Here is a 17,142-nt window from a genome sequence, read left to right on the forward strand (position 1 = left end):
CTCTTCTTGAGTATGTTGCATCCATATGGTATGAGGCAGGCCAGAGTCCTCCCTGTGGCTGGCTGAGTATCAACTTAAAGACCCAACTTTTCTCTTAAGTAGGTCCAAAGGTAAGTAGTAGGCTCATTTTAAAGGCTTTAGATCAATTTTGGTACCTGTCAATTTTTCCTTTGATTCCAAACTCACTAGGGAGAGTAATATACTAAATGCTCTCCCTGTATAAACATTAAAATTGGCACACAGACAAGGGAACCCCAAAATATATGGAAATGTATATGAATATCAAATGAACATGTTGGGTGAACAAATATCTTCGTTTGCCTGCAGCTGGTGATATCCACAGATGTGTGTGCACATGACAATGTCTTAACTAGCATGGGCTAAGCAAAAATCTGCATCTGACTTCAATTTAGCATGGCCACTAAGGCAAAAGAAATAAAAGCAAAAATAAACCAATAGGACCTAAACTTAAAAACTTTTGCACAGCAAAGGAAACCATCGACAAAAGGAAAAAAACCTATGGAATGGGAGAAAATATACACAAATGATGCGACCAACAAGGCATTAATATCCAAAATATGCAAACAGCTCACACAACTCAATTTAAAAAAAAAATCCAATCAAAAAATGAGAAGACCTGAAAAGACATTTTCCCAAAGAAGACATGCAGATGGCTAACAGGCGCACGAAAAGATGCTCAATATCGCTAATTATAAGAGAAATGCAAATCAAAACCACAATTAGGTATCACCTCACACCTGTCAGAATGGCTATCATCAAAAAGTCTACAGATAACAAATGCTGGAGAGGATATGGAGAAAGGGGAACCCTTCTACACTGTTGGTAGGAATGTAAATTGGTGTAGCCACTGTGGAAAACAGTACAGAGGTTCCTTAAAAAACTAAAAATAGAAATACCATATGATCTAGCAATTCCACTTCTGGGTATATATATGGAAAAAAGCCCACAAAAACATTAATTCGAAGATACATGTGCCCTGATGTTCACAGCAGCACTATTTACAATAGCCAAGACATGGAAGCAACCCAAGTACCCATCAACAGATAACTGAATTAAGATGTGGCATATATATACAATGCAATATTAGTCACAAAAAAATTTAAAAATACTGCCATTTGCGGCAACATGGATGGACCTAGAGAATATTATGCTTGGTGAAATATGTGAAAGACAAATACTATATGATATATGTAGAATCTAAAAAATAATACAAATGAATGTATATGCAAAACAGGAACAGACTCACAGATACAGAAAACAAACTGGTAGTTACCAAAGGGGAAAGGGAAGGGGAGAGGGACAAATTAGGGGTGCGTGATTAACAGATACAAGCTGCTATATATAAAAGAGATAAGCAACAGAATATACCATAAAGCACAAGGAATTATACCCATTATCTTGTAATGACCTATAATGGAATATAATCTGCAAAAATAATGAATCATTATGCTGCACATCTGAAATTAACACAATATTGTAAATCAACTATACTTCAATTAAAAAAAAAAATTAGCATGGCCTGGCCACAGATGGTATTGCAGGTGTGGCTGAGGCAATAATTATTGAATTTTTTAAATGTCCATTAGCCATATAGGTTTTTTAGATATTAGTAGGTGGAAATCCTTTTTGTTCATTCTGTCTGGTTTCTCAACAAAGACTACAAGCCAGAGGATTAAACTGAAAAGCTGGTTAAGTTCCATATGGGTCTTAGCACACTAGTGTGTGAGTGTCTAGACTTTAAATTGTTAATATTAGTCTTAGATCAGCTGACTTAATTCTGTCCCTCTTAATTTTGTTCTCAGAGAACAGCTCTTATATTGATGTGACTTCTCCAAAGGCTTCTAGAGTCACTGTCATAATATAATCTCTAGTAACTTCTGAGATTGATACGTACACAAATTTAATCAAAGCTATAGATGTCAAGATTTTATCTGAGTTCAGTGAAGATGTCCAGTGGATTTTATTAAGTGCAGAGATAAAGAAGGGTCAAGGTTCTTTATTGTTTAGGGCATAAATCACTTTCCTAGGATGAGGAAGAAGGAAAGTTCAATGGAATTATTACAAAGTCAAAGCCAAAAGGGAAACTTAAAAGGCCTATGCCTCAAAAACTAACTTTAGGTACCAGGTTTGCTTAGTCTCAAGAAGAACTAAATTTGTTTTAAAAAGATGATAAACTTTCAATTAAAATAACAGTGGAAGAGTTAAAATAAATAAATAAAAGGAGGCCATGTTAAGATGGAAGAAGAGAGGGACTTCCTTAAAAGTTCAATCTCAGAAGCTAGACTAGTCAGATATGAAAAAAGACAAAGGAAATATATATACCAGAACTATGTGTTCCTAAAGATGGAATGGGGGAAAAAAGTATTTTAGTTGCTACTCATCAGAAGGGAAGGGTGACTGATTCCAAAGGTATCTAACAGAGGGATAGCAGGTAACTGTAGGATGGAAATCTCGGTGAACTGAACTGAAAATTCAAGTATGGTAAGATGGTATTTTAAAGAAATAGACAGAAAGTACATAATAAAAGTGAAAAAACCACACCATGAAGACTGTGACTGCTATACAGTAACATAAAATATGTACAGATTTGAAAGGTTAAAAAAAGCTGAGAGATTACCTTTAAATACCTGAAGAATTTCAGGTGCATTTCAAATTACTAGTTATTACCAAGGGCAATGTATGGTATGGCATGGTGTCACAAAGAAAAGTGCCCCAGGAACTCAAAGTTAGGCCTCAGGGAGTGGACAAGGAAAAGCAAATCTGAAGAAAAACAAAGTAAGAGGTCAGACCTAGGTTTTATGTTGAGCTGGTAAGACTTCCTTAAACCTGAGAGAAGAGAGTGGGGAAAATCTGTTTGATAATGAATGCTTTTTTGATAAACTCAGAATTCCTTGACTTTCATCTCTGACATTATGGCAGATCTTACAAGACATAATTGAAGAATAATAAAACCTAAGCCCAAAAGCAAAGAGAAAGGGAAAGGAAGACAAGAGGGGCCAACTTAAGAACAGGCTAAAATATAAACAAAAACAGAAACCAACTATGTTTATCTGAAATGGCATATCCTATTATTGCTGAAAGGAACGTGACAAAAAGGAATGTTTACATTGCCAATGAGGTAGAACAAATTATGTAAGGCCTATAACAGTTAAAAGCAGAATAAAGAAAGGGTCTAGAGAAGCAAGTGGCTGAAGAGATACTGTCTTTACTGGACTCCTATGAGTGCAGACATCAGAAACATTAAAAGCAGCTTCATTTCAGGTACCCATTTATGGTTATTATCCAAATAATACAAATATGGGACACCAGAGGAGTGCTTTTATGATTTTAGCTCAATAGGCCTAAGAATTTCAGGGAAAGTGGCAAAAGCCAAGGTAGCACAGGGCTAAAAATGACTTGGCGCAGGTTGGGGACACAGAAGTCCAGAGACAAGGGCAGAACACTAGAGCTATGGAAATTGCAAGGCTGGAGCCTTGTGGGGCCTTGTAGAGATTATACTTTGAGCTTTACACACTACAAGTAAGTGATACACTCTTTGCAAGAGGCAGTATAGAAATTGTGCCACTAAACAGAATCTATACTCACTGTAGCACAGGAGTACCAGGACAACACAGATAAAATGGAAAGTAAAAGCTTTTAATATAAAGGAAATCTAAAGGAAGAGACATCAAGTATGACCTGGTGCCTGCGGCTGTAATCCATGGAAATTTATAAACTCTGCAAGACAGAAATTCAGACACAGCTTTCGAGGAAGTAGAAACGTTCAGGTAAAGTACTTCCACCCCTCAGAAAAATATCATAAGCACACAGTGGCACAACCACTTGATGAATTTTCCCAGTAAAACTTTACAAGTCATAGACACTGGCAGTTGCCATAACTGACTGGCACCCTGGTAAAGTTGAAACCAAAACTGACTTGGTACCCTGTTTTTTGTGCACCCATCTTTCCTCTAATATCCATCTTTAGTGATATCACTAAATCCTACTGGCGAAAGTGATGTGAGTCAACTGTACTATGTACTAAGTTCAAGGAATTACTAGCGTTTCTAAATTTAATGGGTGTTGGCTGGGTAAAGTATTAAGTGTTTGCCCACGGACCTTCCGGATTCTTTAAAAAGTAAGATTGGAGGTTAAATAATTTTCCTTTTGAGGTGTAAAAGAAGCCACTCCCAGTCAGAGGAACACGACCAAGCTACAGCTCCTGAAAACTCCCCTGCCCTAACCAGACAGGCACACTCTGTCTCTGATTAAGCAATATTCCAGGAAGGCAAGAATTTTGTATCTTAACCTCTTTGGGACTCTAGATTTTAATTTCTCTTTGTGAACTTGATAATGGGAAACAATTCATTTGATCCAAATGAAGTGTTTCTGGCAGACAAAACAAAGGCCAAGTGGCAGGAGAATAGTTATTCAAGTCGAAAGACGGGGCAAAAACACTAGGGTAGCTGAAGGTAAGTAGTGGAGACAAAAAGTAATAGGGGACAAGTCAAAGAGCTAGACAGGGGCTGGATCACGAAGCCCTGCAGTCCATGGTAAGAATTCTGGCTTTGACCCTGAAATAGAAAAGCATGGAAGGTTTAGAAGAGACCTCACTCATATCTTTAAAAGGATCACTTTGGCTGTGTGGAGAAAAAACTGAGAAAAACTAAAATCAGGGAGATAAAATTGTCCAGGGGAAAGACAACTGTAGCTTGGATCAAGGTCGTAACAGCATTTACAGTAGTCAGATATGCCTTTTCTCCCTTACTAGATGATTCAGTTCCTTGAGGGAAGGGGTTGTGACCTTTTCCTCCCTAAATCCCCTGTAATCATTAGGATGAAGCTTTCCACATAGTACACAGCCAATGTTTTCTTTCAGGAATATCTTCTACAACACTTTTATGTATCTAGATCTATGCCTAAGATAATTAAGGATAATTCAATTGATTGATATTAAGAAAAAGGAAGTTATGTATATATTGTCAGACAGGCACATATGCAGCATTTTATGACCACCCTATTAAGTTATGAGCACTTAATAGTTGTTGAAGTTAAATTCAAAATATAAAAGAGAGGATAAAGAATCTCAGTAGGGTTTCCCTGGTGGCGCAGTGGTTGAGAGTCTGCCTGCCAGTGCAGGGGACATGGGTTCAAGCCCTGGTCTGGGAAGATCCCACATGCCACGGAGCAACTGGGCCCGTGAGCCACAACTACTGAGCCTGTGCGTCTGGAGCTTGTGCTCTGCTACAAGAGAGGCCGCGATAGTGAGAGGCCCGCGCACCGCGATGAAGAGTGGCCCCCGCTCACCGGAACTGGAGAAAGCCCTCGCACAGAAACGAAGACCCAACACAACCAAAAATAAATAAATAAATAAATAAAATAATTTAAAAAGAATTCCAATATAGTAGGCAGCATATAAATAATTCCTTAACTTTAAAAAAAAAAAAAAAAAGAATCTCAATAGTTAAAGGGCGACTTCCCTGGTGGCGCAGTGGCTAAGAATCCACCAGCCAATGTAGGGGACACGGGTTCAAGCCCTGGTCCGGGAAGATCTCACATGCCGTGGAGCAACTAAGCCAGTGCGCCACAACTACTGAGCCTGTGCTCTAGAGCCCGCGAGCCACAACTACTGAGCCCACATGCCACAACTACTGAAGCCCGCACACGTAGAGCCCATGCTCCGCTACAAGAGAAGCCACCGCAGTGAGAAGCCCGTGCACCACAATGAAGAGTAGCCCCCACTCGCCACAACTAGAGAAAGCCCGCGCACAGCAATGAAGACCCAATGCAGCCAAAAATAAGTTAATTAATTAATTTTTTAAAAAAGAGTTAAAGGGAAATATATGTGGAATCTAAAATATGGCACAAATGAAACTATCTACAAAACAGAAACAGACTCACAGACATAGAGATCAGACTTGTGGCTGCCAAGGGGAAGGGGGAAGGGAGAGGGATGGACTGGGAATTTGGGGTTGGTAGATGCAAACTATTACATTTAGAATGGACAAACAACAAGGTCCTACTGTATAGCACAGAGAACTATATCCAATCTCCTGGGATAAACCATAATGGAAAACAATATTTTAAAAAGAATATTAAAAAAAGAATGTATATATGGTAAAACTGAGTCACTTTGCTGTAAGCAGAGATTGGCACAACACTGTAAACCAACTATACTTCAATTAAAAAAAGGCTAACTAGTAATTCAAAATAATAAAATTTTAACAACAATAATAATAAAAAAAAGAGTTAAAGGACAAAATGGCTTCAGTTAATAGTTTTTAAGAAACTATCAACAGAATAACAGAATAATTTATTTTTTTCAAAAAAATCTCGTTAAGAAAGGACTGCATAAGAGTTAAGTCCCAAAAAGAGAAGCAGAAATACCGTATCTGCTCTTTACAAACACAGGATGAAATGTAGCAAATCAATATAATAAAAAAGGATGAATGAGTTTTAAGGTTCTCATAACTCAGTTTTATCTAATTTTTTTTCACAACTTTCTCCCCGCTTGATTATGTTATGTACACTCACTATAGTGAATCTGGATACTTAAAAAAAATCATCCATCATTTTCTGCCTATTCTGCCCACATATAACCACTGTCAACATCTTGGTAATTTCTCTTTTCTAGCTGTGTGACTTGGGGTTAGCTGTTTAACCTCTCTGTGTCTCATCTAAAATGAAGATAAAAATATTATCTATCTCACAGGGTTGTCGAAAAGAATAAATAAGAAAGTAGGACATGAGCTGACATACTTTTTTTGAAAGGGCCAGAAAGCAGCTTATGGGCCATACATTCTCCATCTCAACTACTTAACCCTGCTACATCATGAAAGCAGCCATAGAAAACACAGAAGTGAAAGGGCAAACCCCAATAAAGTTTTATTTGCAAAAGTAGGCAGTGCTGCTTGTGTCACAATGGCTTACAGCAAAGGTTCATAACCTGTTGGTATGTTTGGATGATTGTGGTCTGTGCTTGTTTAGCAAGTTTTGAAATTCTTAAGAGAATGTGATAAAAACAAAAAAACAAAAAAACTTAGACCTGCTCACCAAGGAAATGTAAATACAACTTTTTTTGCAAATAATTTCAGCGTTCACAGACTTCCTGAAGTACACGAATGGCCCCTACGGATTATCATCAAGAAATCCTGTTTCTAGTGAAATAGCTCATTTGATTTTTCTTTACAGCACTTTCCCCCTCTAAAATACGGTGAGAATGGACCAGCCTATATTCAAACTGTATAATCCTGCTACAAACAAATTTTTCCACCTAATTTTTTTGTCATTGTACTTTATTTTCCTAGATCATTATATAGTCATTGAGGACATCATTTTTTAAGGTTGAATAATATTTTAGTTTATGAGGGTTGAAAAATGTTCAACTGTTTTAGGTGTTCTGGTTGCTTTTCCATTTTCAACTCATTCCTTTCATTAATTACAATTAATGCTATGATAAATCGCTTTAATCCAAATTTATATTTCCTCAGAAATTAATGCTATAAGTCAAAAAGTACAAATTATTTTTAAAGTTTCTAATATATTTTGATGAATTATGGTTCAGAAAGGTTGTGGTGATTTCTGCTCCCACCATTTGAAAATGAGATATCCATTTCACCACACCCTCATGAGCATGGAATATAAATCTTAAACTTTACTAACAAGTTCTATAATCTGAAAGATCTTTGGCAAAAGCTTTCAAAACATGGTAAAGGATAGATAATAAAGTCTAAAAATGCACATCCACTGTGCTCTGGGTTAGTAAGATTTCAAGATATTCAAGGTTGAATCTTAAATAATATGGAGAAACAAACTTTAAAATTTTAATCATTAAGAAAAACATCTAAAATATATTCCATACCCTCCAGCCTTCAAAACACAAGGTAATAACATAAAGTTAACAGGTCTGTAATCATCATAACTCTTGCATTTAAAAAATAACCATTATAGTGAACCACTGCTTCAGAGCGAAGCATATCCCACTCAGGTAAGTTGGGGGAAAAAATTAAAAGGTTGAGAATCACATCTTACAGGGAACCTCTGATAGCTTAAGTTCAATTTTTTCCCTCTCTTTTACATTCATGAACATCTTTAGTTTCTGCTGCCTTGAGTCTTTTTAAATCACTACTTTTACTCGGTCAATAATTGCTTAAGTATGCTGTAGTACATATCAATACATATGCACAGATGCTATAACAGACACCAAATGCATATTCCTAGATACATTATATGTGTATATTGGAATGGTTAAGTACACGGGCTCTTGACAGACGGGCCAGGATTCTAACCTGACTTAATCAAACCATTTAACCTCTCTTGGTCTTAAGTTTCCTGATCTGTAAAATGAGAATAATGGCACATACCCTGTTGCGTAGTGGATTAAATGAGACAGAACAGGTGAAAGACTGATCACAGTACCTGACACATGGAAAACACTCAAAATATAAGTTATATACATATATAGAGCACTCCAAAAAAATAAATCTTCCAGATACTAAAAATATAACACACACATATCAAATCACTGGCAACAATGATTAGCGAATATTTAGAACATTTCAACTTTAGGGGAACCAAAACAGATATGGGTTAATTTTAGTAAACTTTAGTTATAGAACTATATATTAATAAATTGTGTACATGTTTTATTGGGGTATCATATGTGTATACATATTTTCAAGGTACACAGAACAATGTTGTACACTTATCTATTAATATCTACTGATACAACTACTTTTCTAACTTCTTCTCCTTTCACTTCTCTATTTTACCACAAATGTAGCCAGAAAATGAGGATATCCCCTTCTTTCTCAAAGTTAATTAACTGATCAATTACAGTGTATCACTCAACTCTGAATAACTACTCCAGTCTGACTCCTGCTCCCATCGTTACATCAAAACAGCTCTGCTTAAAGTCACCAAAGACCTGCACGTTAATTCAATGGTTGTATCTCATTAGCTTTTGATGCCAGTTACTATTCACTCCATCCTGAAATATTCTCTTTTCTTGTCTTCTGTGACACCATGGTTCCCTGGTTTTCTCCAAGCTCTTTAATCCTTCTCAGACTTCATTTGAAGACTCAACCTCTTCTACCAGGCCATTTAACTATGGAGTTTCTGAAGCTTCACTTCTAAGTCCTCTTCTTTACTCACTCTATATTATCTCCTTATGTGAGCTCATTCACACACATGGCTTCAAATACCATCCACACAACTATGATTGACCAGATCTCACTTCTGAGCTCTGGATTATGTAAATCTAGCCATCTTTAAGATCTCTTTTTCGGTGAAGATACGCACCTTAAATTCAACATGTTCAAACTAAACCAAAGAATCTCAGCCAAGTTCAACTTGCCCAAGAATGCCTTTTATTAGCCTGCATTTTATAGTATGATACCTTTTCTTCATAGAACTTATCAAAGTTATACCTACATACAAAAACAGAGACAATGCCTGTTTATCATTATATGCCCAGTGCCTTATACAGTCATTTGTCAGGATCTGGGAGACTGGCTCCAGGACCACCCCCCAACCCCTACCCCCACCCACAGATATCAAAATCTACAGGTGCTCAAGTCTCTCATATAAAATGATGTAATATTTGAATCTGCACATATCCTCCCATATACTTTAAATCATCTCTAGACTACTTAAATACCTAATGCTATGTAAATGCTACGTAAATAGTTGTCGGTGCGCAGCAAATTCAAGTTTTGTTTTTTTGGAACTTTCTGGAACTTTTCCCCCCAATATTTTTTCATGTCCAGTTGGTTGAACTCGGGGCTGCAGAACCTGTGAATATGGAGGGCCAACACTATAAACAACAAGTGTCAACCCTAACATCAATGACTCTTTTTTCTACTGTTTAAATGGAAAGCCTTTCAGCTATTTTCACATTCATAGCTGCTTTGGAGAATTGAGGGTATTAAGAGGTTGGTACAAGAGTGTCAATGTACTGAACTTCAGGATCTTATGTAGCACTTTATACAGATTGACCTCCTCTCGTATTTAGTTGCCACCAAGTGTTCCACCATAGCTCTAACCAGGTGATGTTGACTGGGTCTCATCCTAGAAAGCACACCCAAACTGAATAGAGTGTACTGCTGAAGTGATGAACTGACCTGTCAGAGGAAAAAGGAGCTAAAAAATAAATGTGATATATATTACATGACAGCTGAAGATTACCTTGTATTAGATTCATTCGAAATTACAAACCTTAAAAATGCTCTCCAAAACAGACTAGGTACTGCTGTATTTACAGTGTAACTAAAATTAATATTTAGTTAAATAAATTACATTAGATCTTAAATGGCCTAACAGCCTTTCCATTACATTTTTTAAATATAAATTTATTTATTTATTTATTTATTTTTAGCTGTGTTGGGTCTTCGTTGCTGTGCGCGGGCTTTCTCTAGTTGCAGCGAGTGGGGGCTATTCTTCGTTGTGGTGCGTGGGCTTCTCATTGCAGTGGCTTCTCTTGTTGTGGAGCATGGGCTCTAGGGGTGCGGCCTTCAGTAGTTGTGGCACGCGGGCTCAGTAGTTGTAGCACACGGGCTCTAAAGCGCAGGCTCAGTAGTTGTGGCGCACAGGCTTAGTTGCTCCGCAGCATGTGGGATCTTCCCGGACCAGGGCTCGAACCCATGTCCCCTGCATTGGCAGGTGGATTCTTAACCACTGCGCCACCAGGGAAGTCCCTCCATTATATATTAATATACATTTTAAATGGCATATTGACCATATTTTATTGATCATGTTTTATTTTTTCAAATACATCACCAGACACACATTTTACCATAGCTTTCTTAAATTTAATTTAAAGTTTTCTTTTTGCTTTTGTTTGTAACTGCTAAGGTATAGTTGACCACATTTTGGCAAGAAAATCAAAAAGATTCTGTGCCAACAATAACAGTACAATTGGTGCCTTCTGTTTGGCAGAACTGCAAAATAATGGTATCAATAAAAATTTTAAAGCAATGAACTTCATTTAAAAATATTTTCTTCTACCATCTTATCTACAAAAATTGAGATAAATTTCTTCAAGCCAATGTCATGAGTGGTTATTAGAAAGCAGTAATGAACATTATTTTTGAGAAACAAGGAGTTAAAATTTCATCATGCTCAAAATATTCTTGCATTTATTCACAGAAAATAAGCAATCTGTGAAATAGGGAGAGAAAAAAATAAAATGTATTTTTCATATTTTATTTTTCCTCTGATTATAAAGATAGTAGGTTTAATCAAGAAAACATAAAAAATAAATAAATGTAAAGAAAAAAATTTAGCTATAAACATATCACTAATAAATTATCCACTGTTAACGATTTGGTATGTTTATTTTCAGTCTTTTTTATTTACAAAAGTGAAATCACCTGTCATCTGTGTCTTTTCAGTCATTATTATACCACTAACAGTTTCCCATATGAATAAATATTCTTTAAATACACGACTGTTAGGAGAACATAGGGTTCCATTACATGTAGCAATTCCCCTAACTTTGGCCTAAAGGTTGTTTTCAATAATTTGGTATTACAAATAATGTCATTATGAACAATTAGCACTATTCAATTCTGAAAGTCAACATAAAAAAAGCATAAATAACAACAAAGCATTAGCTCCGCAAACACAGCCAACAAGATCCAGGGTTCATTTTGTTTTGTTTTTCCTTATTATAATAATTATAATAAATAAATAACATGGAGATAAATATCATACTTGCTAAAAGAGCTGCAAGTAATTGCCTCTGGGGAAGATGCAGGGAAGAAAAGGGACAGGGAATGACTGCTATTTAAAAAATATTATATTATATAATAAAATTATAACTGGTGGCAAAATAGAAAATCAAAAACAAAATAAAAACACAAACAAACAACAATTGCCTCTACAATATCTTCTTGTTTTCTTCCTTATTAATAGAATCATAGACATGTGTCTATCAGGGAAAAAAATACAAAAAAAAAAAAAAAACCCAAATCCTAACATTCTTTTCAGATGGGAATAGCTAACAAGATGGAAATGGAAGTTACTGAGTAGAACTTAGGGCAAGATGTTTTTGGCTTACCCCAGAGACACCCTGTTCCTGCTACATGGAACTCAGATGTGATGGCTGGAACTTCAGCAATTATTTTGGATCATGAGGCAAACTTGAGATAGGAAGATAAGGATGACTGATAAGAAAGAGTGAATGATGGTAAAATGATGATAAAGCTACCATATCATCCCTACACTATCCATTCAAGGCTTTTCATGTGAGAAATAAATGTGTACTATTGTTTGAGCTGTTTAAGTCAGGTCTCTACTAGCAGCAAAATGCAATTCCTCATATTTAAGTTATATATGACTTATTAAACCAAGTACATGTAAAACACATATAAAAAGTAATAGCAAATCAAAAAATAATTCCAATTAATTCCAAGACTAGTAACAATGTATTATTATACCCTAAGAAACTGCTCAAGAAACTATAAACATTATGTAAATTTTATACCAAGACTAAGAGATAAAGCTTGTATTTTCCTAAAACAATTAAATTTTAATTTCTCTAAAGTAAGAGGCATTAGCATGTATTCTATAAAACTATGAAGCGAACCCTTTTTCTGTTAGATTATCTCTTTATCTATTAAAGTGCCGGGTACCCAGTAGCTGCTTAAAATTATGTGAGGATCATTAAAGACTTTTTTTAAGATGAAAAGTATCCACTAAGGGTTCCAAAGTAAGATTATAGCAGGGTTTCTCAACTTTGGCACTATGGATATTTTGGACCAGATAATTCTTTGTTGTTAGGGCTGCCCTGTGCATTGCAGGGTGTTCAACAACATCTCTGGCCTCTACGCACTAGATGCCAGCAGCAACCCCCCAATTAAGACAATCAAAAATATCTCCCGACACTGCCCAATGTCCCCTACAGGAAATAAAATCTGAAAAAACATGTAGTTGTTTTTGCAAATCATTTAGTGCTTCATCAGGAACATGTGGCTTTTCTAGTTAAATAACAGAATTTTAGAATTGTAACATTTCTAAATTCTCTCTAAAGTTGATTGTGGTATACAAACTCAAAGTGACCTACAGATTAGGTTATCTCTAACGTCCCTCTTAAACCTTCAGAGGATTTCACATGAAAGAAATATTAATAGCTTCTATCTATTTAAGCCTATCTATGTGCTAGGTATAGTACTGAGCACTTCATGTTCATTCTCTCATTTTATACTCCTGACATCCTCATGGGATGGCTACTTAACCCCACTGTAATAAGAAATAATTCTAAAGTCTATTTTAGTCAACAAATCAAAGTGCTTCCAGAAATACTTATTTATCATTCATTATATTCATTCTGGCACTGAACTAAGAAGGTACCTTTACTTGCTTAGTTTACAATTTATGATAAAAAATATTTCAATATATCTAGCAACAAAATTAAGTTGAATTACCACAAACTTCAGGAATTGGGGAAATGTTCACAGCCCCTAACAAGTCAGAGAAATAATAATTAACTGTTTCTTGGAATATTTTTTATACTGTGGCATAATGAAAGAGTACTTTTTAAATTTTTCATCCATGATGCCCTGAGTTCTTCCAGTAAACTTTTTTTTCTCCTTTGTATAACTTGACAAAGAAAAAAAAAAAATCACTTTATAATTATTTGAGGATTCATCTGTAATTTCAATCTGTTGTTCAGGAGAAATTGAAGGCTGGTTCCAAAATCCCAGCTTCTTCACCTGACAAATTAACTTGTTCAGGCCTCAATTTCAACTATGTAACTTGCATAACAAGACCTATCTGAAGGCCTTAAGAGTTAGTAGGTCCTCAATAAAAATTACATTCCTCTTCCTTTCATCCTGAAATTAAGTATCAGCTAAGTGCCAATTCTATTTAAGCAATTGTTGAGAGTCCACTAATAAGAGCCAAAGGAGGATATGATGGGGCAGTTAGTGTAACATTATTCAAAGTAACTGGAAATGAACACATTCAATCTCCCAAATCCATCATCTCAAAAATGCTGTAGCCTAAGCCCTTAGTTTGAGATTTTTAATTACTATACTTGTATTGTTTCTCAAATAGAAAAGTATATCATCAAATACACTGAGTACATGCATAATTTTTCACTTACATTATCTAGTCTTCCGTTTTACTTTTCCCTGTGGTAAAAGACACAGAAGCATTTTTGAAAAGAAGTGTTCCTTCCTCTCCCTTCACCCACACAACTAACTGCCAAGAAATTTTGATTCATATTTCTCTCTAAAAGGAGGAAGATAAATTGGAGCCTTTCTTCTCAACTTCACAAGGCTGTGTGTATAATTCATATATTTAGTTAACTGTCACCAACCCAAGTGTGTATTATCGATTTTATGGATTACTCACAATTAAGTCATTTACTAATGAAGGCAAGTTACCCTTAGCGAACATTAGGAAACCAAACGTTTAGAAAGAAACAATCTTTAGGAATTAGATTATATAATCTACTGCTTCCCTTACTGGCAAATAAAACAGAGTTACTATACTAGAATTTTGTTAATCAGTCGGTAAAATTCAACTTAATACAGGTAATCTTTTATTCCATCTAAAAGTTTTAATACAAAAAAGGACTTCACAAAGCTCACCTACAAGGTGGAACCAGGACAAGAACCCTAAGAAGAGATCATTTGGTAATCTAGAGTATTATAAAATATGTTATGAGGGTTCAGGTAAAAGTTGGTAACATGAAAGTATGTCAGTATAACACTCATAATTTAGCAATATAAAATAAAAGTTCATTAAGTTCTTCCTGTTTAGTTTTGCTTCCCTGGATATTTTAGGAGGTAGTGGAGTTTTATAAAACAGTCAACTTCATTTGTTCTTAAAATAATTTACTGTCACTATTCAGACACCGTATTTCACAAACTAAATTTATTCATTTGTTCTTAAAGTTGATTTCAAGAAACAGAATAAGAGTAATTAAGAGTTCTCCAAAAATGTTCTGGCCCTCAAATTAAATTTCCCATTCTACAGCAAGTAAGGGTTATCTGTTCAGGTAAATTTACAAAGCTAAATGTAACCAAAGCCAAGTTGCTCATTAATGATATAAAAAGCAAAATACAGAAAAAGATAAAAAGACTTTCTATGACTGTATTAAAAAGAGCAACTGTAGCCTAATTTTTCAGAAGTTTAAAACTCCTGTAGATACAAAGTCTACTAATAACATGGTTTCTAGATATAAAACATAGAAGACAAGCTCTGTAAAGACACTGAACCTCTAAATCCTGAATGCCAATACCAACAAAAAAATTTTTAAGAAAGTCACTAAATAGAGAGCAATGCCAAAGAAAACTGACATAATCTTTACACCAAGACAATTTCCACTGTCAAACCAACTTATCTATTGGGGGAAGGGGGGATGAAATCAAAAAACAGTTTAAAGTATAAAAACTTACCTGAATATGTCAACCCCACCCTTTTTCTTTCAATGCTTGTAAAGACATAAAATCAAATTTCAGCAAACATTATGCCCACTTCTGCTTAACTTTATTTCCTACTTGTTACCGGAATGAAATTAACACCTTACTTTAATTAATATGTAAAGGATCCAAACCCTTTACATATTCATTCCTTTAATTACTATCCCTATTTGACACAAGAGGAAAGAAACTAAGGCACAAAGAGGTGAAGTAATTTGTTCAAGATAACACAGCTAGAAGTAGTAGAGCCATGACTTGAATGCTATACAGCCAAGATAATAAACAAATAAAGGAATGGGGTGGAAAAGGAGCAGTTAAATTTTTTTTCCAAAAGAGTTTGCAAAGTAAGAGTGTTGTGAAAGAGAACAAAATGTTTCAACTATAAATATATGTAGATGTGAATGTAGATAACACAAATTTCACCCCTACACAAGTACTTTGGTGCTTTAATATTTGATTATGGTCAAACATTCTAAACTTCATCAAATTTTAGTGGCAGTCGACAAAGTAAATAATTTACTGTCACTATTCAGACACTTTTTTTTTTAACAAGCTAAATAAAATACACTAATTTAAAGGAAGGGGATTGGTGGTGATGTAACTGGAGCAATAGTTTCAGGAAAGCTACTTTCTCTATTAGCAGTTAATTAGAAAAGAGCTTGCGTGTATCGGGGAAAGGGGTAAGAAAAGGAAAGATGACAATCCCACTGCCTTAACCCCACCTCCCAAAAGAGTAACTAAATCACTGTGGGTCAGCGCCTAAACCAACTGGAGAACCGGCCCAGCGGGGTCTCGTGAAGAGATGACAGGAGACCCTAGCAGAGGGGGAGGGGTGGCGATGACAGAAGAGGGGGCGGTAGAGAGATGGCAAGCCTCCGATCTCCGGAAAAGGGGAGAATACGGGGGCAAGGGGCGGAGAAGGGAAGGCAGGAAATGTTGCCAGAGATTCCAAATGAGGTGACAAGAAACAGGGTAGGAAACACAAGAAAGGCGGGACCCTCGGGCAGAAAGGGGTCTGTTTCGGGCAGGGGAGGCTTGTCAGTACAGAGCTTTCCTGCCAGCTGGCCCTCCTTCTCTCCAGCCCCTCCACCCCCGACAAACTCTCACTTTCTCAGCAACCCTAAACCTGCGCAGGTCATCCCCGTCCCGCTCCCCGCCCCCCACCCCAAGCCGGATAGGTGGAGGGGGGAGCTTCACCCTCACGCTCCTTGTTGGGCTGGTGGCGCGAGCGCTGGACACAGCCCAAATTCGGAGACGGGAAGACCAGGAAAAGCAGGGAGGCCCAGGACCTGGCTGACAAGTCCTGGCGGCCGACGGGCTCCTCACCTGACAGAAGCGTCGGCAGTAATCCCGACTGCTGATCCCGACGCCGCCGCCACGGCAGCTGCCGCCGCCAGCGCCGCCTCTGCCTTCGCCCGCAGCTCTAAGCCCGGGAGGGCCTGGCGGGGACTCCACAATGGCCACGAGCTCTTCTCCGAGGCGTTCGGCCTCTTGGTCGCTCTCTTCCTCCGCCATGAGGCTCTCGCCGCCCAGCGCGTACCAGCCCCTGCGCCTCCGCCGCTGTAGCTGCCTCGGCTAACCTCCTCCTCCTCCTCTAGTTCCCTCCCCCTTCCCTCCTCCCCAGCCGGACAGGGGCCTCTCGGCTGGCTCTACTTCCGGCTCCGCCCACCCACGCCCCCAGTTTTCATTGGAGAACTCTAGCTGCCAATCATGC

At 37.0% G+C, this 17,142-nt stretch overlaps 1 protein-coding gene and 1 long non-coding RNA gene across 5 annotated transcripts in view; one reads left to right on the plus strand and one right to left on the minus strand.

Moving 5' to 3' along the window:
- Positions 1-17,028, minus strand: part of ZNF654 (zinc finger protein 654) — a 91,455-nt gene extending 74,427 nt beyond the window's left edge. For 2 of the 4 annotated variants that reach the window (XM_082460331.1, XM_082460330.1), the window contains exon 1: positions 16,755-17,028. In XM_082460331.1, the coding sequence (XP_082316457.1) occupies positions 16,755-16,943 (189 nt within the window). In that variant the 5' untranslated portion in view covers positions 16,944-17,028. The remainder of the gene's footprint in view (positions 1-16,754) is intronic. The other 2 variants (XM_082460329.1, XM_082460328.1) reach the window with 2 other exon arrangements.
- The window catches only part of LOC309660211, a 385,318-nt gene that overhangs the window by 289,838 nt on the left and 78,338 nt on the right, over positions 1-17,142 (plus strand). The window lies entirely within an intron of this gene.

This window comes from Balaenoptera physalus, assembly GCF_965194825.1.
Source record: "Balaenoptera physalus genome assembly, chromosome: 4".
Classification (NCBI taxonomy): domain Eukaryota; kingdom Metazoa; phylum Chordata; class Mammalia; order Artiodactyla; family Balaenopteridae; genus Balaenoptera; species Balaenoptera physalus.